The 27,305-nt window shown below is 35.8% G+C and overlaps 1 protein-coding gene across 1 annotated transcript in view; it reads right to left on the reverse strand.

The window, feature by feature from the left end:
• Window positions 1-604: 604 nt before the first annotated feature.
• Window positions 605-27,305, reverse strand: part of LOC110462193 (VWFA and cache domain-containing protein 1-like) — a 42,772-nt gene continuing 16,071 nt past the window's right edge. Inside the window, exons 4-24 of the mRNA XM_021516038.1 lie at window positions 25,366-25,524; window positions 24,456-24,670; window positions 23,008-23,170; window positions 22,106-22,319; window positions 21,053-21,181; window positions 20,098-20,183; window positions 19,714-19,846; window positions 19,309-19,591; window positions 18,794-18,908; window positions 17,210-17,375; window positions 16,165-16,304; window positions 15,612-15,784; window positions 14,482-14,592; window positions 12,322-12,444; window positions 10,996-11,110; window positions 8,919-9,014; window positions 7,424-7,546; window positions 7,069-7,178; window positions 4,310-4,429; window positions 2,280-2,398; window positions 605-1,862 (exon numbers count right to left, since the gene is read on the reverse strand). Of these exons, the coding sequence (XP_021371713.1) occupies window positions 1,396-1,862; window positions 2,280-2,398; window positions 4,310-4,429; window positions 7,069-7,178; window positions 7,424-7,546; window positions 8,919-9,014; window positions 10,996-11,110; window positions 12,322-12,444; window positions 14,482-14,592; window positions 15,612-15,784; window positions 16,165-16,304; window positions 17,210-17,375; window positions 18,794-18,908; window positions 19,309-19,591; window positions 19,714-19,846; window positions 20,098-20,183; window positions 21,053-21,181; window positions 22,106-22,319; window positions 23,008-23,170; window positions 24,456-24,670; window positions 25,366-25,524 (3,360 nt within the window). The 3' untranslated portion in view covers window positions 605-1,395. The remainder of the gene's footprint in view (window positions 1,863-2,279; window positions 2,399-4,309; window positions 4,430-7,068; window positions 7,179-7,423; window positions 7,547-8,918; window positions 9,015-10,995; window positions 11,111-12,321; window positions 12,445-14,481; window positions 14,593-15,611; window positions 15,785-16,164; window positions 16,305-17,209; window positions 17,376-18,793; window positions 18,909-19,308; window positions 19,592-19,713; window positions 19,847-20,097; window positions 20,184-21,052; window positions 21,182-22,105; window positions 22,320-23,007; window positions 23,171-24,455; window positions 24,671-25,365; window positions 25,525-27,305) is intronic.

Consider the following 27,305-nt stretch of genomic DNA (forward strand, 5'->3'; position numbering starts at 1 on the left):
TGTTTATATACGTAATATACAAATTAAAAAACAAACTCAAATGTTTGGTATTAAGTTATACTTTCCCTCACTTAATTGTAGTTTTACTTGAATATATTGACCATCTAATTGCTGTTTTATTATTTTTGTTTTTTTCGTCTTGATTTTTTAATGAATGTTCTGCAAGGTACGTTTTTTTTTAATTCAGTGTTTATTTATCAAAGATATAGGCATGCTGGAAAACAGCTTAGTTACATTTTTGGCAGTGGTAAGATGATCCTTAATATATTTCTGTCATTGTTATAAAGGTCGACATCTTATTGGAAAACGCAACACAACAACTGACACATATCGCGACCTCTGCTCAAATATGCCTAGCCCTAAATTGATGCTCTCATGAAATATTTAGTCTATTGTTTAAGTAGAGGCACACTTTTTCAGTGATTCATTTTAATTAGTTTAACATTTTCTTTGTGTCTTTGTAGGTTATATGTAATGGTTATTTAAAAAAATGGTTTACAAAAATAATATATAATAATATATTAGCCATGGAGATTCATTTTTCGAGTACCTTTTAAAGAGTCCTAGTTACACGATTGTGAACGGATAATTTTGACTCATTTACGTGGCTGTTGCGATATTATAAGGCTGAAGGGTACCAGCAGATAAGCTATATTATAACCATTGTCACTTATGTACAAAAATGTCGAAGTCCTTTCAAAGGAAGCATGTCACATGTCGCAATGCATTTTACAGTAAAAAGTTGTTCACACTTTAAATGATTAAAAAGAAAGCCAAAAGTCAAATTTACTGCAAAGGTCGAACGATGGAACTTGACATTGCAAATACCTTTACTGTTGCCATCAAGGAATTGTTAATATGCAGCTTCAAAATGACTGCAACACTGAAAGATGAATAATTTGGCAGGGGAGACAACTCTCTAAGTCAAAAATCCTCGGAATGAAACTCTTCTTTGCCATTAAAACTGATGCAGTGGTACCCTTTACACTGTGCCTTAAACGTTAACGTTCACAAAAAAACTAAACCTAAAACAAAATGTCTAAGAAAAAAAGAGAGTATTTTCGTATATGAGTGATCGAATCAAATTGATTTGGCGTATGACTAAATAAAACATACGAACGATAGCAACATAGCTATTGATAGTTGGAACTTCAATGGTAATATTACTATATAATTACACTTAGCAATGGTAAAGATTCAGGAACCGAGTTTATGCTAAAGTCCTGCAACCTGCTGTACTACATTGCGGGACAAAAAGGTTTCAAAAGTAACATGTTAAGATGTTCGTTATCTTTGTCCATGTACTAGTTGATGATTAACATTTAAAAATGTCATAGTCATGGTTCGTAGCCACTGTATTCAACCAATGACCAAGCATATGCTTGTTTTACATCTTCATTGTTTTGGCTCGGTCGGTATTGTGTTCGGAGGCATGCGGTTTATGTTCCCTTGATATTTTGGTTGACTTGCGCCGCTTGATGTTGATGAGTTCGTTAATTCTGGCATAGCATTGTAACTATTTGGAGTCGCATTCTGTTGCTGTAAATGAGAAATAGGTCCGTCTTCATAAGGTGGAGGGCCCCCCAAATTCGACGTATTCAGTCCTGCGTATTGTGGATTAACGACACCATCAGGACACTCTCGAATAGACGGGAGAGCAGTGAGGTAATCATCGGACGGTTTATGTCTAGGCCGACTTGAGCAACGACGATAAAGGATGATTGCGATCACAATTAAAAGAATAACTACAATGGATCCCAAGACGGCCCCAACCACTACGGCCACATTAAGGTTGTCAGGTGATACGGTAGTTGATGGACTCTTGGTAGTCGTGGTGTCTTCTGGTCCCGCACACACATTCTCTGCAATACAAAAATTGCGGTATATCTACTATCTACTATTCATGACTGACCTTTCGTGTTCAGTCAGGAGAGTGTTCCACAATACCACCAGTGTGTTTTATGATAATGTAAACATGCGAAACATTGGGAATTATCACGATAACTTGGTATTTGCAAACATTTAAAAAATCGACGAAATCTGTCTAAGTGTTAGTTTCAACTAGTGTGATATGTCCTAGGTGAGGAACGATAGAAAATTTCCCGATCTAGATCACATGCGACACCATTTTGTTATAGTTTTTTTCATCTTTAACATAAATGCATACTTTAATATTCATAACTTGTGAATAAGACGTCAAACCAAATCATAAAATTTCATTTTATGATTTGACTTATCGATAAATAGGATATAAGATCATCAATGTTTTATAGGCTTACGTTTTCCCCCGAGGACTGTTCCGAAGTCACATGTGTCTACGCCCCTGCAGCATGGTTTTGCCAGCGGAGCTCTGTTGTCGCGGACACACCAACTACAGCCAGCCACAGAGTAGCAATCACTACAATCGTTAAAAGAGGAATACATATTTGTATAACTTTGAATACAGTTTGATGATGAGTTGCTTAAAGGATTCCTGTCCTACTGCCGGATTTTTTTTTTTTTATATTATTCCACTCTATTTTTACATATATTCAGTAACCTCCCCTACATTTTGTTTGGCCTGAAAAACTTCTTAATTAGGTATCTCAGTTGGTAAGAGCGATAATTATAATCTGAAGTCCAGAGTTCCATTCCTGCTCTATACCTTGTTGTTTATTACATTCAGAGTACAATTTTTGTTTATTCACTGTGACCTTTTGCTGTCCGTCGTGCGTAAACATTTTACATTTTCAACTTAAGATGAAATACTTTTTAAGGGATTTCATTTATACTTCATGGGAATGTTACTGACATCTCCCTGACCGAGTGTTGTTATTTTCCGGGTCTAGCAGAGTCCAATATGGCTGATAAGGCCGCCATTTTGAAAAACTATTTCAAACTTTAGGTCAAATTCTACTGGGCCGATTTAACTGAAACTTAGTAGGAATGATCGACTCAAGTTTCTGGCAAAGTGTTGTTATTTTTCAGGTCAATCAGAAATCAAATATTGCCGCCACGGCCGCAATTTTGAAAAACTATTTCAAACTTAAAATCAAGTTCTACTGAGCCGATTTATCTGAAACTTGGTAGGAATAATTGTCCTGACAAAGTATTGCTATTTTAAAGAGTGTAAAATGAAGGCACGTGTGTTGCTATTTTTCGGGTCGATCAGAAATCCAATATGGCCGCTACGGCCGCTATTTTGAAAAAAAGAAAAAGAAAACTTAAAATCAAGTTCTAATAGGCCGATTTATCTGAAACGTGGTCTAGGAATAATCAACTCATGGTCCTGACAAACTTAACCTAATGTTATACCTAACTGTTTTTTACTCAAATTTGGTAGGGATGATTGACACCATTATCTTCACTTCATATTTGTACAACAAAAATAAATACTGTAGGACTCAGGTGACCGTTAAGGCACATGGGCCTCTTGTTTTCATTAATATATGGCCCTCTATGTATTAGATTTTTCCAAAAAAGACGTATAAAAGTAATTGTCACATCAATTGCATATTAACAGGTGTTGGTTGTATCAACAGCTATGGTCATTTAAGGACGGCCTCTCATGTGTGCAAGATGCATGCGTGTAGTGTATGCGTGTGTGTTTTGAGAGGCTGCGATATGTTTGTGTTTGTCTCCTTGTGATAGCGCGAAACTGCAGGACACCCCACCCGATCACATTATACTGACAATGGGGGAACCAGTTGTCCCACTCCTAAAAAAGCGTTAAGCAGGAGTAGAAACTACCATTTTTACAGACTCTGGTATGTCTCGGCCAGGGGACAGAACCCAAAGCCTTCCTCACAGGGGCGAACGCTCAACTAAAGACAAAAAGTAAGGCATTGTCAAGGGAGACATTAAACAGAAGAAAGTTATTTAGAAAGAAGAGAAAAGATAAGATCCTAAATTTAGTCGCCTCTTCCGATTATACAATGGGGGCAGCAGGCACAGTTCTTGTGCCCTACCTGCAGGGACGGCAGTGCAGGGATTCTTAATGTATGTATCGGTTGAATATTTGAAACTGGATTTGTAATCGTACACATGTTTGCTCGTTTCGCACTTTAAATATTATGTTTAATTAAAAGTGTTCATATTGCAGTTTGTTTTAACATGGCCACCCCTGCACATCGCAAGTTGTCGCAAGACGCGATTAGTGTAGGGCCGCTTGCAAAATCGGTGTTTTATTGATTTAACTGATGATTGTACATTTCAGAAAAAATGGCAATGCTTGGTAGTTACATGGTGTTATTAAAATGTTTAACTGTCGTCAGTCATTGATTTTATGTACATGTTAAAGAGTATATAATACTTTTGCGATAAAACTTACAAGTCATGTGTCCTGTCGTCACATATGGGGTTGTAACAGTCTTGCAGGCCGTCTAAGATGTCAGGTTTCGCTGTTGAAGAACTATCGGGAGTCTTGGCAATGCATGTCCCGCTAATGCCGCTGAAAATATAAGTTTGTATCCATAATGTGAAATGTCGGTGAGGTTGAAATGTAAATTAGACTCTAAACATGTGATATTGGTCAATTATGGACTTTTGTTGATGTAAATATCTGGTTGTATGAACCTGGGAAAATGATATTAACCGAGACGAAGTCTTAAAAACCTGTTTTACTTCGGTAAATATATTTACATAAGTAAAAGTCCTCAATTGTTTTATTAGATGCTAAATTATTTTGTAATCATCAAACAAAGTAAAACGTATGAACATCGTTCGGGGGAAAGTACTGCATTTGCGCAGTGAACATTGAGGCGTTACAATTGTACTGACGTCATGAAGTGAATATTAACCTGCTGTTTCTTAAAATTGAAACACCGAGTCAATATCACAAAGCATCGACCTCCACGTGATTATGATCCAACTAATGAGAATATAGGGAAAATTTGTGTCATCTAGTAAATAGTTATACCTCTTGTTTTGAGGGTAAAACATAACATTACGAACAATTAAATGGGGGTATTTAAGTTCAAACACAAAATAGTTTTTTTCGGATATTTGGCAAAGGGAATTATAATTAATCATTTAGCAAAACTGCTTTTTTCAAATTACTTTAATCAATTTATTTTTCTTCGGAATCTACCATTGAACAATTTAATTTGTCAAAGAAGACCATATAATGCATTTTGCTTGACTTTTAAGTTTGTGGTTCTTGACCTCTTGCAGACAAGTATACCGTTCTAGAAAATAAATCACGCATGAATACACCCCAAAGATTAAGCAAAAAAATATGTTCACATTCGATCGATCCTTTGTTTTTATCTCTCTCGAACTCACTCCAACCTGTGTTCTGATATCTTGTCCACTGGGCGCTAACAAATTGATAGACAAACAAAAAAGACAACTATATATACCATCTCTACTTCTTAGACAATTATCGAAACCTCAATTAATCCCCATATTTTTCTTTATGGGCCTAAAAATATCTTTGGTGATTTTTCTTTTAATTCTGAAATTAGCCTTCCTCCAAAAAATGAAAAACAGAAATATATACAACCCGACCGACCTGACACATTTTTCAGTCATGTTTTTCAGAAACATAACAATTTTGGCCTTATAAAAAAACGACGACGGGTTACAGCTGAGCCTGTTTGTGAAGACAGGCCAATGGGGAAATCATTTTTATTTTCCTAAACTAAGGAATATGTGCGTGCGAATTGATGATTTAGTGAGTTTATTCTCCACTGTCGTGTAGCTGATACGACAACAGTTTACACTTCGGCTGATTTCAGTGGAGTGGTAAGTATAAGCTGTTTCACTACTTATAATGTTTTATTACGGTCATTTCTTCTATGAAGCATTGTTTGACACATTGTTTCCTGCATTGCAAACTGTCCAGCTCCCAATATATCTTAATACATGTTTCAACGTGTCTACAAACAACTATCTATAGGTAATTAACAGTTCAAATAGTCGTTATATACTCATCCTTCATCAGAATATTTTAAAGACAAAACAGCAATAAGGTGAGGAAAACAAAATGCTACCAAGACGCTCTGTTGATCAATTGAAATCAGTCGAAGTGTAACATAATAATGTCCTCAACTGTGACTCCGTATGGCATGTTATCTCATCATATTTAAATACTAACTGTTCTACAAAAAGAGAAAGTAATATAATAATATTGACAAAAAATGCAACTTTGTCTATCAAGCAATTCTGTTTACACGAAAAAGTTCTGTTTCCACAAAAAAAGTGTTTAGACAAGAGCGGAAATATGCCACCATGGTAAAAATACAAGCCGCTTCTTGCCGACCTAACGAGAAAATACTTCTCATCAGCTCCATTGGTAGAGAGTCACACTAATGAACACGTGGTGTCAGGTTCGACCCCGATCAGAGGGATTGAAACCTTGTTACATTATATTCACTGAAGTTCATACACTTTTAATATTTACCGACCAAGAAACTCTATTCTCTTCGATGTAAATCACAACAAATTACCAATCATTTGATATACTGTATATTAATAGAATCTGACAGGGGAGTTATTTGCTGGCAAGGAAATCTAAACCCAAGGGTAATGGTTTGGCAGTCCAGTTTCGTTTGACCACACCCATGTTTGATTTGTTTTTCTCCCATACTCGAAATAAATATGTCATCGTCAGTACACTACATGTGTGCATGAACTTGTATTTCATGACAGGCGCGCATACATACAGTTATGTTAATTTCATAGGAGTGAAGAACCCTGAACATGAAATCAGAAAATCTATTTAAAGCACAAAGTAAATTATATTTTTATTAAATTTCCAACAACTGTTATATATCAGTTAATATATCTTATACTAAGTACAAAAATAATTAATTAAACACAGCCAAAAAAACTAAACTATTGAAGAATGCGATTAAAGGTCAGAGGTCAAGTATGCAAAAGTGCATATTGACATCATAGCGTGTTTAGGATCTTTTCCTGGAGGGAAAGACAAGTTTGTCTTTTCATGGGTAAATTACTGTCTTTCATGTGCGTGTACGACAATAAAAGTATTTCTACAATCTGCTAGAAATTTCGTCACGAGATGACTTCAGCTATTACATGCTTTAGGACGCTTTACCCAATAAAACCAAATCAAACCATACGTACTCTTTACTATTTTCATTCAGACATATGTCAAAGGAGATGGGCGTGTGGCACAAACATTCACAAGTCCCTCCAGCACACGTCTTTTCTGTTGGTGATACCATAGGTATGTTCTAGGAAAAAATACAGGTTTTGTTTTCATTAAAATTGAGGAAATCTGTCAATAAAGTAGCGTATGTTTGCAAAATAACAACTAGATAAAGATAATTGGCACTCGTCGTTAATAAATGCCTAAAATAATGCTTTATAGCCGTGTTCACATTTCAAAAGACAATGATGACAGAATGTTATTTAAACTTGAGGAAATTATAATCAACTGTTGCAAGGTATGTGTTTATCGCAAGAAAGAGAAGGTTACCGTGCAGCACTGATCGATGACATCTGCCGTCGTTTTTCTAACCAGGAAGACATTTGTACCCGCCACTTTCCATAATCCATAGCCGGTCCCTGTGATGTGATCATCGCCGGCATTCAACTGTATCTATAATTGATATAATACCATTATGATAACCAAGCTCAGAACTGTTTGAGTGTATTGCTTCAATCTTGTTTGTTTTCGTCCGATGAAACTAAACAGTATTGTATACACGTCGAATCAATTTTATATTTATTAAGTGTTAAAGTTACAATTGAAAAAAATCAATAAAAAAAATCCCCCTTTTAATTGCAAGTTAAGGAAAAGAACAGGCCTGCAGTATCCCATTGCATGTTGTGAGAGGTGACTTATTTGGGTCCCCCGCAGAATCGGTGTTTTTGCGGTCTTTCCTACGAAAATGCCATTGAAGTGACCATAATTGATATACTGCCCCATTGAAACGCCCGGGATATGTCTTTTCTATTCTCTCATAACTATTCTATTTTCCTTTCTGTTGTTTTGTCTATGACATTAAAGGCCTTAAAATGGTAGTTAGTTATTACATGCTTAACGTTTAGTATTTCGGGTTTTATCAGCAACTGGTGTCCCGATGTCACCATAATGTGACCAGATGGAATATTTGGATTGGTTCCTTCGGCATGGTATTTCGGTGAGTTAACATTATAAAAAGGCATCGGATCTAGGGACATACACAATTTTACGCATACATAACATATTGAAGTATGCCCTTAAATGATCCTAGCCGATAAAAGGACGTTATAGTGTATAGCTGATCCGGTATGTGACGTTCACCTCCGTATGCAGAATCGATTTTATGATTGGAATGCAAGGCAAATTTGATTCTTAGAGCACTATTCCCAACATAAAAATTCAAAAGTAAACATTTGTTTATGGTTTGTTGAATTGCCCTAATGACGTTATCCGTGTTGGGCCGTTCAACAAACCAGAGATATAAATCTTCTGTCTTAGATTGAACAAAGGATAGGTTACTGCATATACTCAAACCTCCATAAAATGTTATCATTGTTCGCTCAATCATGTAACAGAAAATGGCACATGTACATTTGCGAAAGATTCCATTGCCAGTCACAAGGAGACAAGGTAATACCTAATACTCCTTGGTTTCAAAGTAGACCTGTCTCTTGCCATGTGAAGAAATCTGGTATATTTGTTTAGCGTGCAGGTCGTTGGAATGTATGTTTGAAGCTTGTCAAAATTTACAAGATTACTTCATAATACCAAACGGTATGCTATATACATCTTTATTTGTTTCAGTGTGTTTTAACAATAAATGCCAATGCATAAAGTTCCGAACATCAGCACTAAACCAATTTTGTTTAAAATTGTTATTAAATAATGAATAATAAAGTGTTCCACCTGACTTCGTTACAGATATAACTGTAAATGTGATAATGATGAATTTACTCTTTTAATGCTATTCATATCATAGAACGAAAACTACAACATGAAAATATACCCTATATGTGTACTGTAACTTGTGATTGTCGAAGTCTGCACAGCTTTGCCTGCTCATCACTGAATTGGCGATCAAGTCCTTAGCAATGTCACTTTCCTGAAAATACCAGAAAACATTAACATTTACAATAACTCAGGTGTTACAAAGTTTAACAGGAGCTTATTACCCTGTATCACTGCGGTCGGGGACAGAATCATTGTTGTGTCCAAAAAGTTCGTACTGTGATCTATGGAAACAGGTGCTAACTTAATGTATAACGGTGATTTGTATGCCTTTTCTGTTTATCAATTACAACTAATACTATTATCCATATGTTGTTAAGCGCTCTAGAGTAATTTGTAAAATTGCACAGGGCGCCATATAAATGTTGTATATTACAAGGTAAATAAGGCATCGCAGACGACACAGATACTACCACACGTCAAACCCTTCAGAAAATGCAACATTTGTGACAGAAGAAGGTCGAAACGTTCATTCGTACAAAAGGTGTACAAGAGGTGTACAAGAGGTGATGTCGACGAACATGTGTGCGACGTTTCCTGACCATCAGAAAAGGAATGAAGTCTGTCGAGCCATTCTATCAAACTCAGTTATGGTAACAATGACTTAGTTGTTGATCGAAAAAGGTCGAAACAAAAATGTATGCTAGACATGACGTTTGTAAACATGGGGAGGTTTGTGACGTTCGGAAAAGAAAAGTTCCTAGAGTAATTTGTATTAAACACCAAAGCTACAGTAAGCTAGTTTGATGCATTAACACTTGCATACATTTTTGTGATAATTCGAAACGAAATAAAGTTAGTAACGTTAAAGAAATCAATCATATTATATTTATAGTAACATTTACCTAAGTTTTGAACGCAGAAAGTCGAACCTGTTTGCGAAATTTTGTGACAATCACATAAGAAATGAATAAGGTAGAGCGAATACGCCGTTTAGGACAAGTACGTACGAACGAATGAACGTACGTTCAGATCCCTATATACCTTCAACGACCTGTCGTGTGAGGGTTAATGAGCGAACTTTTAAATTCATCATCACTGATACAGTTTTATGAATCAACAAGTTGAGGTGAAATACGTTCAGGTTCATTTGTGTATTTCGTATATTTATAAATTGAGGAAAAAAATCTAACGACCTTCTCCATAGCTATCAACTTTCGTTAGGGTTAGGGGATTAGGGTTAGGGTTAGGGTTAGATCAGTCGGTCGTTAGATAGTTTTTTTTCTATATTTACCTGTTTCACATGGACATTGATTCCTTTATATTATGTTTATATATAGAAACACTGGCTAACAATATCAATATGAAACAAATACTCGATAGCAAGACTGCACATGTCATATTATTTTAAAAGGTGAATGTTACAAACTCACAGGTGAATGTTACAAACTCACAGGTGAATGCACCATCAAAATGTGGTAATAGAATAAATCAAAACTGAAAAACACTGCATCCCTACAGCTGTTTTATCCTTCTGGGACTCGGCAGAGATGATATGGGCAAAAACATTGGAAATTCAAATTAGTATGAAATACTAATGTTTAGGCTAAAGGTGATGTGCGTATGATTTTTTTATGAACTTGATCCTTTTGATATAACTGGTTAAATACAAATTGAATAATGGCTAAATGTGTATATTATTAAATATAAACCATTCGTATACTCAGAAGAGATTAGTGGGGCTGTCAAATGCATAGAATAGCGTAAAATACGTCTGTCATTGAAAGAAAATACACATTTATACAACGTTGCATTAATTATATTCAAACACGACGATTTGACAAAGAGTATACATGAAGAAGTTAGTAACAGCAAGGTATTACAAAAAGATATTGCGCTGAAAGTTAATCAAAAATTGTGATAATGCAAGGAAACGAAAATGCAATCAAACGAATATTCACGACAGAAAGACGGGGTCTTTACAAAAGTACGCCCCATTAAGGAAGATGTGTTTTGGACCTTGGTCAGGATTACTTGTGATGTATCGGATAGAAAAAAGTTATCCTAATTTGGGGTTAATAATCACACGGGCAGAGTAAGATTTAAATAATCTGTAAAATTATTCAACCAGTTACCTTCTGAACTATATGAATTTCTTCTACAGCATCTTTTCTTTCTGATTCCTTAACATTCGGGTCCACAAAATCAGGATGAATGATTATGAAACCCGAATTGTCAACCAGCATACACCTGATGATAAAAAAGTTTCGAATCACCGTAGGTCATTCCGTCAGTGAAATGTACTCCCGATGAATAATTCAAACTTAAATGGTAAATACATGTATCATATAGGATTTGTAAGGCCCTATATCTTATTATTGTGTTTAACGTCATGAATGTATTATGATCTTCTTTCTTCTTTTCAAAAATCCTTCGATTATTTTTAACTAAATATGAAGGGTTTCTGTTTAGCTTGTTACAAATGCATACATTCTCTATTGGTGCTATAAGGGGTTAAAAGATAATAGTGAATTCGACTTTTTAAAAACGTCTGTTTTATTTTGTCATCGATAAATAAACAATATATCATCAGTTAGGTACTTAATCACAAGTTAGTGTGTTGCTTAAGGGTCAGCACCAGACAGTCATCTCATGCCTGATAACGGTAATACGAGACTCTTGCATAACTTGATACACCAGAAAAAAATGAATGGCTAAAGGTTAAAAACTGCATACACAAGTACATAGCAATATGGTCAGATATCATACAAGAATGTTACTACTCTTTACATAAACTGGTACACTTTGGTTGCCGGTGTTCACATTGATAGACCAATCGTATTATATTGTCCAAACCTTAAATTGATTTGTTTCATGCATGAAGCAGGCACGCGTGAGTATAATATGCATGTCCTGTACGACGCCATGAGAGGACGACCTCTGCTTCATGTTTTTCCTCTCCGTTGGGGTTACTTGTCCCTCGCATATTGATCGAATGTGCAGGTTTTAGACAGTTTCGAGACAAATATTATGATGTAACAGATATGAAAGCATTTGTCCATACAGTTAATTTGTCGTTTTTCAAATATTTGTACAATGAAGTCGAATTTTGAAATAAACACCTGCGCTTCGGTCTAAACATCGACAACCGGTGCTGACATGTACTCTAAAATAATGACTACATTTAAAAAAAAAAAAAAAAATGAGGGAGGGGGGGGCGTTGTTAGTTGAGTATGACGTCATCAAAATATGTTTTTTTCGGTCAATCACTTGATATATTGTAAACACAAAACAATGAAAAATCGTGTCACAAACAATTTCAAGTTATTTATATGTGTACATAAAAAGCATTCGTTTCCCTCTAGTGAAAATCATGTAATCTGTGACCCTTGGCACCGTCTCACACTATAATGATTGTAGCATTTATATAATGTTCTGTACCAATACCCTTGTCCACTTACGTATTTCCCGTCTTGCATTCGGGATATAACTTTATTAACAATCGATATAGATATGACAGTCCCATGTCGCAACACAGAACTCCCTCCACGTCGTCTGTATTTGTATGAGCCCTCCCATCTTGTCTGAAATATAACATTGCAATTCTAAGTAATTCCAGGAATAACAGGAATGTTCGAGGACTGAAAAATTCTACGAGTGTAGATCTAAATAGTTCGAAAAATGCTCATGCATTCGCAAACTACTTTCCGTCATCAGATCCCTTTCACATACGTTAAACCAATGTTATTTTTTAACATGAAGCAAGACTACGCCATTTTGAGTCATCAGATTAATTGCACGTACGTAAGTTATTATTTTTTAAACACGATTCATTATTACGCCAATTCTGGCTCTGCACTTAAGTCCATTTGTGTCCTTTTTCTGTGTAAAGAAGACATAGCCGACATCTCGAACACCCGTGATACTCAACATAATATGTTCATAATAAATTTAGTGAATGGAAAAAAAAAAAAATGTATTGATGCATCCACGAATTGTGTAGGCCATTCACGGCATTATATATTTTTGGTGTAACTTTTTTGAAATTGACAGCTCCTTACAGCCTACACGTTTGTGTTACACATTTTTCACGTGCAAAGGGAAATTACTCTAGGATGGAGTTAGTGGTTGTCTGTTACAAATCCAGTGTTCGCTGAGTTTTCGATACTATCCAGGCGAAAGAGGTGAGAGTACTTACGACGCCATCATCCACCACAATTGCTTTCGAATCGTCATTACATAATCGCATTAAAGAGTATTTGAATGAAAAAAGGAAATTAAAACTGTTCAGTTAAGCATGCTTGAACTGTGTTTTCTAGGCAGTTACGTTTCAAAGTTAGCCTATTCCGTCTTTGCGTATTGCAGAGTTATCTTCTCTTGAGAGCAGGTATTGATTGTTACGTCATTGGTTGGTGTGGGAAAATTACGTCGTTTTCTCAAAAATTGATGACTTTACTCTTACAAACAAATGACGTAACAATCAATACCTGCTCTCAGGAGAAGATAACTCTGCAATACGCAAAGACGGAATACTTGTTTTTATCAAATTGTTGATTACATGTTACATGAGTTTACAAATACGTCTTATATATCATGTATATCAATCAGTCAAAATAGTAACACTGTGGACCATTCCAAAAGAAACGATAACTTCAAATTGGTATATTGGGCAAGGAAGTTATTCCAACAGTGTAGACAATATAAAGTTGTCAATTGTTACGGACGATACAAAGAAAAATACATAACTCTGACATGAACATAACGTTAAAACAAAACAAAAATATAATAGGATATAACTAAAAACAACCAGCCCATCGGCTAGCGTAAGCCAAAAGTAATTCTGACTGCAACTTAGACCAATGATACGGTGTTTGTGCAAACAACTATAATATCGGACGATTCGTCCGGTCATGATTAACAGGATATGGAATGGGATATTGGTATATATTTACCATATATCTCTTACAAAACACATTTTATATATTCTACATTATAAGGGCAAGTGGTAAGGGCAATCCTAGCAACTGGTTTTCACGTTGTCCACATAATATGATTGGGTGCCTTCGGTTTGGTTTGGTGTTATTTTGTTTAACGTCCTATAAATATCTCAGGTTATTTAAGTACGTGCCTCCATGTGTATTGTGTCAGCATGCATGTGTTCCGGAAAAAGGGTACGTTGGTGTACTTTCCTCCTCGTTTTCCCATTTTATAGAGCTATCTCACTGAAATGCAACGCTAAAGGCACCCAGCACAGCATTCCGCCCGGTCACATACTGGCAACGGGTGCGTTCGGTATTGCATTTCAGTGAGCTATCTATCTAAAGTCTTTACCAGATCCGCTCTATCACAAGCAGGCATACCCTGCATCCAATAGACATACATGTAAACATACAACACGTTGAGACACGTCCTAAAAAGCTATTAAAATGACGTTTCACCTACTAAAACCAAATGAAACCTAGTACAATAAACTTCCTTGAGAATTCCTAAATCCAATAAAAACTGTAAAGAAAATTGCTAAAAAAAAAAAAAAAAAAAGAGAACTATTTCATCGAGCCAGAATTGGTATCTCACAGTGCATATTGCATATATTTCGATAGCCAAATAGCCTTGTTAATTACCTGCCAATGTATATCGTTTGACATATAGACACAACCAATCCCGCACCCCACGCGTCAATGTAAGGTGTTGTCATAGTGAGAATCCCCCTCTGAGCTTTAGCACGCCGCCACCTAAGAAATGATGAAAAAAACCAATCAAAACCAACAACCACAGCAGGTGGTTCATCATGAGTGTCAAATATATAGAACTACTAGCGGACGTAATGTACGCCACTGCAGGTCGTAGACTGATTAAAGAATACATCTGCTGTTACCCACCGCATGTTCTAAGAGGCAACTTATGTCAGAATTGGAGATTAGCATATGCGCCCTCTACATGGGAAAACCGAAGTGAACGAAATAAATCTGCTGCACCCACTCAAACAGTTCGGATCTAGTACTTCTATTTGCTTCTACTACCTTTGTTTCCTAGAGCTAGGATTGGGGAAAACCTCGCCTTTGGCGTTGTTATTCTGTTTAACATTCAGTATTAAAAAAATGATGAATACTTTGCTTCGTGCATTGGGCATGGTATTTCAGCGAGATAACACTAGAACGTTGGCATCAAATCTACCACCATACCCTGCTTCTTGCTAACATGAACACACGCATGAGCAAATGTCTTAAATGACCTAGGTGTTAAAAGGTTGTCCCTTAAAATCCTTTTAAAACCAACCAAAATCAAAGCATATCATCTACCATAACTGTATAGCTTTGATGACGTAGACCTTTAGCTAAATGGGTTGGATTTATAAACTGCTGTTAAAAATCCCTGACTTCAATTAACTAAACGTAAGAAAGGACATTGAAGAAAATCGCGCACTACGACCAAAATAAGCCTTGTGACTTTTATTTAGATTTAATGTACAACATAGATTTGTACAAGTCGATCCCGCTATGATTACTTCGAAAATGTAACAAAATTCTTCCGATAAATTCTCCGAGACATAATGATATTGAAAATGGAAATCTCATATTCTGAAGTTTGGTTCCTACATTTCTCGCCTCTTACGATCATGCAGTGAGTAACAGCAGGTATATTCCTTTTTAGTTTCTCGAATTTGAAAGTGCATTATCCTTGAAGTATCAAATCCAAATTTATTTAACTGACCATTTGTAAAATACAGATCAACGTGTAACTATCAACTTACCAAGGTCTGACTTCATGATCATAGTCTGAAGTCAGCTGTACTCCTGGAAAAACACGAATGAATCCGTCATTTGTGCCGAAATACCTCCAAATGATGAATAAGGACAGGTCTGTTTTGGTTTTCCATATCTCCTCTGCCTTTATGGAAACTATTATTGAATTGACGACCTCACTCTGTTGAGAAAAACAATGACAGTCGACCGATCGGTGTGTATTCTTAATCATTTATGCATCTTATCCTTTTTACTCGTCCTTATACTTTTGTATAACCACATTTATTTTATGACTTGTTATGTTTCCAATTCAACGGTCTTCAATCGCTTTTTGAATCTTCCTACAATTCTAGAATACCTGAAGAATTGTGGTCTTTCCAAATAAATTCACTAACTATAGACGAGTTAATATGTTTTACATTTTGGTTTGTTTAACAGCATTTCCTTAAACGTGTATGATATTGAACGTCATGTACTTGCTGCTCTAACGACAAAAGTATACCTATGGGCCTTTCATAATTCATAATATAAGCGTTATAATACAATAAAAAAATCGGTTACCGTAAAACCTGGATTAGCCGTCGAGGGATCTCCATTGAAAAACTTCGTGTATCTCTCGACAGTGTTCGTATTTTCCTCTTCATACAAGTAACTGCCAATATCATTGTACGCATGGGAATTGAATTTTACTATCGAGTGTTCTGTAATCAATTTAGGAAAAACGATACTAGTACAACAGCATAAACGGTGTTTCAGAAAATATTCATGTCCGAAAAAGGCAGAAAATCGAAAGCAAGATTTATTGATCGACTTCTGCGGCTTCACATGAACTTTCATGCCAAAGAGATATAACTTCTTGTCACTGTTTCGACCTGAACGTGACTAAAAGTAATATTAAAATGACATGTTCAATTTCGGCAAAAGTAGAAATCTATTGGATATGTGCCAATAAACTGATTTGATTTTTTTCGGGCTACCAAATTAGTAACTTTGAACAATGTGCAACAAAACAAGCCCCAAGCCCCCTCAAGACCTTTAATGCGTTTTGACAGGCAGCGCATTCAGGTACTAACTTTTGGGTTGATGATCGTTTACATCATTATAAAATAAAATTTAAAAAGTATTCTCAAAAAGTATTTGAGGCATGCTCTCCTACCGATTTTTATCAGGTTATTGCATTTCATCTTGAACAAAAATATGAAACGTTCAGGCTATGAAACACGTAATCGTTATCTGAGACAGATAGATATTGAAAGTGCGGGGCCCGTGTCTCGGAGAATACATTTGTTATCATTTTTATTTTAGTTTTCTATATACAATATTTATTGTTGATTTTTTATCAATGTACTTTTAACAAATCAATTGAGTTGCATGCTTATGCTTTTTATAATTTGATATTGGTGAGATATTTGAGATTAGGGAAACGAATATTGTTATTCAGAGAGAAAAAATACCATTCAACACTTCGCTGCGTTGCAGCATAATATCAAAACCTGGTAAAAAAGGACTGTGTAGATATATATAAGGAATTACATTTTCTGTGCTATGATAGTGCAGTCAATGTTGGATCAACCTTGGCTCAGTGAGGGAGAGGATTATACGTTACCTGTGGTTGCTTTTCTTTTAAAATTCCTGCAGCTCTTCAAATTATCATTATATATGTCACGTCGATGGTAAACAAAGACACCCGGTTTCCTATTCTTAGTCGGAAGCATAGAAATCTTGGCGCCATCCCCAACTACTACACATATGGAATACTCGCTGTTCAGGATCTAAATGAACAGACATTGTATACATTAAAACTATATTAAACCATCACACAAAGATATTAGACCAAAGTATATCCATCTATTAATTGCTTTGTAGATACTAGAAAGTGAACACTGTTTCTAAACATAGTCGTGCGTCAATCTTGTCAAGCAGCTCTACTTCTCTTCTCTTACTTAAGTAATCGTAAATGATTAAAACAAATCCTGAGCTTTTAGCCACCTCAGTAGTGACGCGGCCAAGTGTGCTGCAGAGTCTGTACTCAATGTTATTAACTCTGATTTGACTGTTTTGATATTGTTTAGCATTTTTCTTTTTTGTGGTTTTGTTGAAGCTTTTACTAAAGTCACATTTACAAAATGTAAGCAATTGTTGTGACTATTTTCATGTACTGCATTATCTGATCACAGGAACCATCGGTTATATTATTCTAACAATCGGTTCAACAGGTGTGATTAGTGACCAAACCATAAAGTGAAGGTTAGAGAGAAATGTTTGTTTTTTTGTATTGTTTTACGGGCCATCGACAATTTGAGTCATTTATGGCCAAACAACAGTGTAAAAATAGACATTCACAAAAACTGAATACATAAAAACAACAACAGAAACAAAAGGTTAAAATCAGTAAAGATGTCAAAATATATCAATAGCAAGCGAATTGATTATAAATTCAATCATATCTTATTATAGAGATTAATTAAATGTAAATAATCATGGATTGATTGCACAGAAACTGTATCGAATAAACGTTTTATAGAGGGTACATTATAAAATCTGTCGCGTATTTGTTTGAAATCAGCGCATTCAATCATGAAGTGTTTGACTGTTAATGGCTGATCAAGGTTGGTCTTCCCCATGCAAAACGTAGCTATTTGTCTACTTTTCGCACATGAACCTACATTAGGTTTAACTGAAAATAACTTAGAGGTCCCAGTCGTTACATTGGGTAAGAAGATTTTGTATTTTCTGTCCCAAGTAATAGAGCTCAGAGAAACACAGTTTGTTTGTTTTGTGTTTAACGGCCTCTTAACAGCAAGGATTATATGAGGACGGGTGCCTAGAGAGACACAATTGGAAAAAAGTAGATACTGGGAAAAAAAGGTGATACAGACGAAAGAAGATACCAAGTGTTGCCATCGGGCCAGCAGATTAATTTTGGTCTCTTCCATGTCTGCTTCGTAAGAAAACACGGAAGAAAACCCCCGTTTCTGCAGGGGACAAAACATTAGTCGCCTCTTCCGAACATGCAGTGGGATACAGCAGGTCTGTTCTTTCCCTGAACCTGCATGGGTAAAGAAACACGCTGATTCTGGAATTTAAAGCCAGAGCAAACCGGTGTTATTAAAACTATTATCATTGCTTCAGACAGAGTAGCAACTAAGAATCGAAAAGGCGACATGTTTTCTTAACAATGGATATTTACCGGTGCATAATAGTATGTAGATCTGGCCGTCCTGGTTAGAATACCCTCAGACAAAACCACACCCCGGGCCATTGTTCTTGTCGAGGCAGTTATCACTTCTGACCCAGTCTGTCTTCTAAAGTATTATTAATAAAAAGAATTGTGCATATTTAAATTTGCGAATTGGTTTTAGTTAGTTTGATAATTAAGTTAGATATCACTCTTTTTTAAAGATTGCTAGAATATATAATAAAAGTTAAACCTGAAGTCAAAAACCAACTCGTAATGACTACACCTAGATATATAAAATCGTGATTTAATTATAAAGTAAACCATAAGAGCTGTAGCTCGGAAGGACAATTCAAATATCAATCAATGACTACGAGTTTAATGAATTGTTTCTCTTTTAAATTTTGCATGGGTCAAATGACAATATAATTATGATTGTAGAGTTTTGCGTCAATATGATAGTTAAATACATATGATCCACTTGGATCAGTGAGCCTGATAATATCATGATTAAAAAAATCACTAACCTTTTCATTGCGTCAATTACTGCGCCTGTTCCATGAGCTCTTTCTAGATAAGAAATATCCAGGAGGGTGTATTTGTCTTTTACAGTTCGAGACAGAGGCAATAAAGGGTGCTTTAGCGTACGTCCTTTTCGGTCTATGATGAAAATATATGACGAATCACCTTCGTTGAATACGTTTGCGTCCGAGAATAAATCGTTGAGTTTGACATCAGCACAGGCGACTCCCAACAAAATAGATGGGTCGGTTTTGTCGTACGCCGGCAAGCAAACTGATATTAACAAACCTAAACAGTAGGAAAAAAGGCAATTTGGCTAAATATTGTTCCGAAATTCGCATTTACACAAGACCACGCTATAATGTACACTAACTTGCAGTTTGATTGAATGACAACAGCACATGACTTACCAATTCTTGAGAATGTGTCAAGGAACGGAGCGGAAATAACAGGGTCTGTATTTGAAGATTTGAAGAAGCTGTAATAGCGTCCCATATTTGAGCGGACAGTTTCTGCGTTTGATATAATTTGAAAAAACCCAATCTGAAAAAGGGAAAACATAGAGTAATTGTTACGGAATATTCATTTTTTTTAATATTGAATGAATATGTCTATGTCGACTTAATGTGTTTTCGAATTTAAATAAAGTTTATTGTTATTATTATTTTGTTTATATTCTGATCACCTAATATAAATTCATACGGTTGCCGTCTTTGTAGTATTAACAGTTCCTATGTGCGAATGTTGATGACATTGATATTACAATGTATTTCATGAAAAAGTATGTATCTTACCTTTGTAGTCCCCGCAGATGCATTGTTTCTGTTTTGATGGGTCATGTTATGAAGCAATTCTTTAGCAACGGTATCCTGATTAAGTTCTAAACAGTATAAGATAGAAATATATATATATAACTGCCTTCGGCTGTCTTGAGGGGCTATTGGTTTTATATAATAGCTATGTTTTCAATTATAGTATATCAGTTCTATTTTCTTGTAATATGATGTATATGTACATGTAACTGTTCTGTTTCACTGTGTCTTGAAAAAGGAGCGGATCGCTCCGAAAATTTGACAACCTAAACTTGTCCACACTATTGGAAATACTTCTTTGCCCCATATATATAAATAACGTATACTTGACCAGGTGCTTCAAATGAAGTTGTAGCGGTTTTATTTCTTGAACTATTATACCACTAGTGCTGTATATGAGGATTGTTTTTCATAGTTCGAGATGAGAGCTTAATCCTTAAGATTCGTAAGTCTCTTTCAGCAGACGAGTATAACAATCCACAGAAATTTTTACTATTGGCATTACATGGAAACGTTCTAATACAAGATTTTTTAGCTGAGAATGTGATAATTATTATTTAAATTTCCGCAATGTCAGATTTTATTCCGTATAATATATTTGTGCGAGTCGTTTTGCGAAGTGGGTTTTTATTAGATCACTTGTCTTTATGTTCTCGTTAGTGGCAGATTCTCGATTGCCTAATTGAACAACATATATTATGTACTCTTTATATCTTGTCCAAGTTAAAACACACATCACAATGGATTAAATCGATATGACTCTATTCCAAAATGTTTAATTATAGCACTGCACCATAACAGAGCATTACAAAAAAATGTTTCGTGTTTAATGATTGATTATTATCAACAAATCGTTTCTAAAATTATTTAATACTGAAATTAAACCCTCGAATTACATACGCCCTTTTGATAGTTGTTAACCAACCGTTGTACATACCATTCCCTATACCATACACCATTATGTGGACTCGGTTTTCAAGCTTGGCATTTTCGTCACTGATAATGTCTAGAGGGTTTCTGTTTGACGGCGAGTCGGCCCCATCGGACAGAACAAGGATTACTTGATCTGTTGATAGACGAAAACGCATCGATGTTATGCAATTCATCATGCAATTCAGTTATGGCTTACTGTATCTTGCACTGTATTACCAAAGTTTATAGGTGCGATACGTAATGCGTGTATTACGTTCATCTTTTAGGAAACAGAGTGGTAGACTCTGCTGGCGTTTTTTTTTTTTTTTTTTTTTTTTATTGTCCACAATCATCTTTTTTGTGGTTTGGGTAGCAGCATGGTTCAGAATAAACACGTTTTACTAAGTAGTAAATCATACAAACATGCATACGCAAAGCACATGGGGGCACCTCCCTAAATGACCTAGGCTGTTGATTGAACGTAAAACCCTGCACAAGCAACACACCAACCAACTAATGTGCAGAAGGCCCGTTAAACAAGTAAAATAATAAAGAAGGCAATGGGTTCTGTCCTTAGGCCGGGACATACCAAAGTCCTTAAAAATGATCGTTGTTATTTCCCGCTTAAAGTTCAGCATTTAGGGGAATGGCAACAACCTATTCACCCGTTGTCTGTATAATGTGGCCGGGCGGAATGCTGTGCTGTGCTGGGTGCCTTCGGCATGGTATTTCATTGAGATAGCACTATAAAGTCGGCATCAGATCTGCGCTATCACAAGGAGGCAAGCACACCAACATACCCTGTCGCCTGCATACACACAGGCAAGCACGCACACACTACACACATGTAGGCACGTCCTTAAATGACCTTAGCTGTAAATAGGACGTTAAACAAAATTAAACCAAACCAAACCAAACCAAACTAAACCAAGTTACATATGATTTATTTTTAATTACCATAAAACATTTTTGTTTATGAGTCCTATGGGGATTGCAGCTCCGGCAATTAGACACTGCGACGAATAAGACTTCCAGAAGACTAGCACTGATGAAAATATCATTTATATATTTAACTTACATCGCTCTTCGCCTTCCGATGGCGCCGATGAGTTTCCGAAATAATGGAAGGCCGCCTCAAGGCCCAGAATGACGTCAGATCCGCCACTGACATCCAGATTGCCGATAAACTTTGTAAGGTATCGCTCATTATCGGATGTGTACAGTGATAGTTGATTAGTGTAACAGCCTTGTGTCGGTTTAAGTGATTCTGGGTTGAATGATACAACAGCCATCTGAAATGTATTACTGAATATTTCAACAAATACAGACAAACATCAAAGTTGATTGCCAATAACCAACCCGGACGTCCATTGTTGTGATGATTCCGATTCCTGCCTTCGGTGACGCAATAGTCCCAAGGGACAAAAGTTCTCCCATTAGATTACAAAAATAACAACAAACAAATCAACTCCAATAAAGTAAATGTACAGTTACGTTGTATATGAAATAGATTTTCATGACTTTGTTAAAAAAAAATCAGGAATGGTCCAAACCAGTGTATGCTAATGATTAATTTACTGAAATTTCCATCTGGCAATGTTATACATTGAACGTTAAATCAAATACTCATACACGTTGGAATCTAACATTTTTAGCACAAAGAAGTAAGTTTGATGCCATTGTTGCAGCAAAATATTAAAAATATAAACGATGCTAACACTTACTTGAGCTAAATTATCATTTTAAATAATTAAGTTTCTGTGATATTGAAAATGTAAAAAAACACCATGTAAATTAAAAAAACAGAAAAACTTTGAGCTAGTTTTCATAGTCAGTTTAAACGCCATTTTGAGCGTGACCAATTCAACATGAGTATCGACTAGAATACTAAAAATATCTCACCAAATTGTACAGGTTTATGCAGTCTATATATGACTTTGTCTTTGTGATATAATGTGAGTACGAAAAACACAGTATTACCCTGTCGTTGGGATTCAGTGTCGTTAGTGCTGTTGTTGCTATCTCTTTGGCTAGCCTAAGTCTAGTTCGATCTGTGTTATCTGTCCTGTGCATAGATGTGGATGTGTCCACCAGCACCACTATGTCTTTGGCCGTAGGTGTAGCTGCTGCGGCGTAGTATGGTCTGGAAAAAAATGTATGTTTGTTCGTATAGTGATACAGCTAAGTAGTAAAATGGTCTAACACAAAGGCGTTATATTTTTCATCGAGTATCCCGAATCACGAAACGGTATCTTTTGAGAGTTTTGATATTGGTGTACATTTCACAATATTTCCATTTCTACTCAAGTTGGACTCCATGCAACCATAAAATGTTACCCATTTCATTTGCAAGATTAGCATTAGCTGTTCGTATAAATACGCGCCGGAAATTTTATATTTAAACTTATGAATTCATCAACAAAAATTGAATCTATTTTTGTGTTTTGTCTCATCAAAATTTGGTTGTATTGAACAATCAGCGTCAACACTTGAAGGTCGAGATCGAGAAACGAATTCAATTGCTGTTACCCACTGTATGTGTATATCGCAAGAGGCGACTTATGTTGGAACTCCCTAAAGAATTGGAGGTTTGCTTTTGAGCCCTCTAATTGGGGACACAAAAATGACGAAAATAAATCTGCTGCACCAAATGCAAAATGTTGGATCTTAATATTTCTTTCTACTTCTATCTACCCTATATTTCTTAGTGCTTTGCTTGGCAATACCTCACATCTGGCTTTAAAGTTGAGCGTTCGCCCAGGTGCGGAAGTAAAGGGTTCTGTCCCAAGGCTGGGACACACCAAATTAAGTCATTACAAATTGTAGTTGCTATTCCCTGCTTAACGTTCATCATTAAGGGTAATGCCAACAACTGGTTCACCCGTTGGCAGTATAATAAGATCGGGCGGAATGCTGTGCTGGGTTCTTCGGCAGAGTATTTCAGTATGGTAGCACTCCCGCGCTATCACAAGGAGGCAAGTACATCAACATACCATGTCTCCGACACACACACACGGATGCACGTATACACAACACACACGTCCTTAAATGACATTAGCTGTTAATAGGGCGTTAAACTTAATAAAACCAAACCAAACCAAACAATCAGCTTGCACCATCATGTTGTACAATGGTCCTTCAATGCCGGACTATATTTCTTTTACATTACGTCAATACGTAGACTTTCACAGTCTAGTACAAACTATCAGAATGGGCTTTCACAAGTTCCAGTTATTGAAGTCACATACTGATTGAAATCTAACGATTCAATGTTGTAGTTCAATGAAATTGCTTCAAGACAAAATCAATTCATCACCCCATAAAATCCACCAAATAAAGATTAAATCATTAATAAAGAAAATTCAATATGGCATTAAGTATTGTGTTATTGGGTCTTCAAAGAAATATATTCCTCATGTTATATTTACCGGAATCGAGGATCAAAGGATTTACATGATGTGGTAGACACCTTGGCTTTTGGAAAATGAAAGGAAGTACCATCTTCACCCCCAAAGTACTGCCAAAGCAAGTTATTATTTTTATCGAAATTGTTTTTCATGATTGTTCCCACTTCGGCACTTGGAAACTTCTTGATCTGTGGGGACTTCGGTGATACAGTCCAACAGGGCGAATCTAAAGAAATCTGTAATAAGATGACATATAAATGTTTTAACAGCAAAAATATTTATTAAAATGTAGTGGTACTTGGTAACAAATTATGTTATACAAAGGGAATGATATAATGTTAACTGGCCACCAAGAAATCAAACATTTAACAGCATACCAACGCCTATTTACCGTTTTTAACTGGAAGACTAGCATGTTTTTTTTCCATTTTTCAAGATAAAGAGAAAGACAAAAAAAATCGTTAATTCGTCTTGGCCTAGGTACTGAAAAAGTGGAAATTTTCGATGTGCTGAAATACTCCCGTTTTTCGTTTTGAGTTAAGTGACACGAAAATATTCGCACACTAATTTTTTTATCTAAAGATTATTGAAAAATAGATAAACAGAGTATATGGGTTTCAGAACCATTGTGCCTACGGGAAATGTTCCACGCCGTGATCAGTTTGCTACGCGAACATTGTCAAACGCAACAAATAACCGATAAGTACTTCCCAAAAGGTCGGTGACAACAGCCTATTAAATCCAGTAATAATCTCCGCTACAGTATCCATGAAAATAATTGATCTTTTCTATCTTGACACAAACTACTGTTTTGCCTATGAGGCGCTAAGTATTATATTGGTTTCATCGATTGCATCTTTTAAATTAATGTATACGCAAAAACAACTATGAAATCAAATTGTATTTTTGAGAAAATGAGAAGTAGTCTTACATTCGCCTGAAATTTGAGGTTTGGTGTCCCAGTAACGTCGCAACAATTTTCAAACGTCGAACTTGATTGGAAACTGTTGTATTTGTCTTCTACTGCTATTTTGATGCTTTTGGCGGCTTTTTCCAGATATTGAAACTTCTGACCAATTTCTTGTGAAAGCTTTCAGGAAAACGTAAAGCAAAACGAAATAATGAAAGACGTATTGCAATGCACTTATTTGTTCATGATAAAGCTTACCTCTTTGAGCTAGTTGCTTGTTCTTTTTTGCACCTCTCTGCAACTCAATGCCTCGAGCGAAAACCTTATTGCATTTTTTTCTTTCTTATTTCAAATTCATTTGAGATGTAACAAGACATTTGAATGGTCAATCAGTATAATTTGTCACGGTATAACCACAATATACCATCCGTTAACTTATCTGCTTATGATGCCCGGATGGCGATTTTTTTTACTGACGTCGATGATCGTGACACATTATGACATTAATTATTAATGACGTCACCCCAAAGGTCAATAAAATTACGGTAATGTGGACTGTAAATATCCGCTTTAAGATACCTGTCACATTGCACTGCCGTTTTTTCCTATATACAGTTACCTCCCCTTAACTTCCATTTGGAAATATGGGTATTGGTATTTGTATTGAAATTTCACGGCCCATCGACAATGCGAGTCAATTAGGGCAAAACAACACATTAAAATAGGCAATCACAAAAATGAATAATTCAAACTAGAAATGAAAAGATTTAAAAGGTGTAAAAATGTATTAACAGGGAACGAATTTGTTGTAAACCATGTCAGATCTTATGATAAAGATCAATTGAGTGTAAATAGTTATATATTGATTGAACAGAAAGAGTTTTCATACACTATATATTATAGAATCTTTCACGTTTTTGTTTGAAATCAGCAAATTCAATCATAAAATATTTGACTGTAAATGGCTGATCAAATACATGACAATAAGATTGCTCTTCTTTATGTTAAATGTGTGATGTAGGTATGGCCTATGCGCAGTCGCTAGAAGACAACCTCCTCTGTACTGTCCGTTCCACGTGCCGCAAATGAACCTACATTAGGTGGAACTGTTAATAATTTGTTGTTCACCGATTCAGACAATTTATTTTGCCAATTCGTTCTAATAAAATTCGCGATTTAAGGTTTAAAATCACTAAGGTATTTCAATATCTATCGGATGTAGGGTAAGAGCTACTTTGGCAACTCTATCTGCTTTCTCATTTCCACTTATTCCGACATGACCGGGTACCCATATGATTATCAGGTGGCAGAACATACAAATCCTGTCAATACGAAAAGCGATGTTTTGAATGCGAAAGTTGTAAAAGTTCCGATTTTTTTTAATAATTTGTAGCAGTGATAACGAGTCAAGAGTAGATTATTGCATTTTTAATTACATTTTATCAATTTCATCCAAAGCCAGACCATCTGCAGTTCCTTCAGCTGTAAAAATAGATGCATTATTGGGTAAGCGGCAGGAAGAAGATATGTTGCCGACAACACATGCTGCAGCAGCTTTCTCTTCAACCTTGGAGCCGTCTATATATAGAATTGTATGTGAAGAAAATCGTGAAGTATACTCTGAAAAAAGAGCTTGTATTAAAGCGGGAGAGTGCAAGATTTTTCATAATTGTGCAAGTCTATAGCAGCAATTTCGATTTCCAAATTTTCCATGAGTGTTTGAAGTCGCACGCCTATAGATGGGATCAAATTTCTCATTTTGTTGGAAAATGTGTGTATAATTTGGATGAAATACTGATTGGAATGCTGGGTTTTCTGAATTTGAATTTAACTGACAAGCAAACTGAAGACATGATTTTGTTCACTGAATAACTAGCACATTTGGATTCGTACACTTCTTTTGTCCGGGTACAATGCAGCTCAAGTCCAAGGTTCGAATCCCGGTCTGGCATCGCAGAATA

Source organism: Mizuhopecten yessoensis, unplaced genomic scaffold (genome assembly GCF_002113885.1).
Source record: "Mizuhopecten yessoensis strain PY_sf001 unplaced genomic scaffold, ASM211388v2 scaffold10759, whole genome shotgun sequence".
Taxonomy (NCBI): domain Eukaryota; kingdom Metazoa; phylum Mollusca; class Bivalvia; order Pectinida; family Pectinidae; genus Mizuhopecten; species Mizuhopecten yessoensis.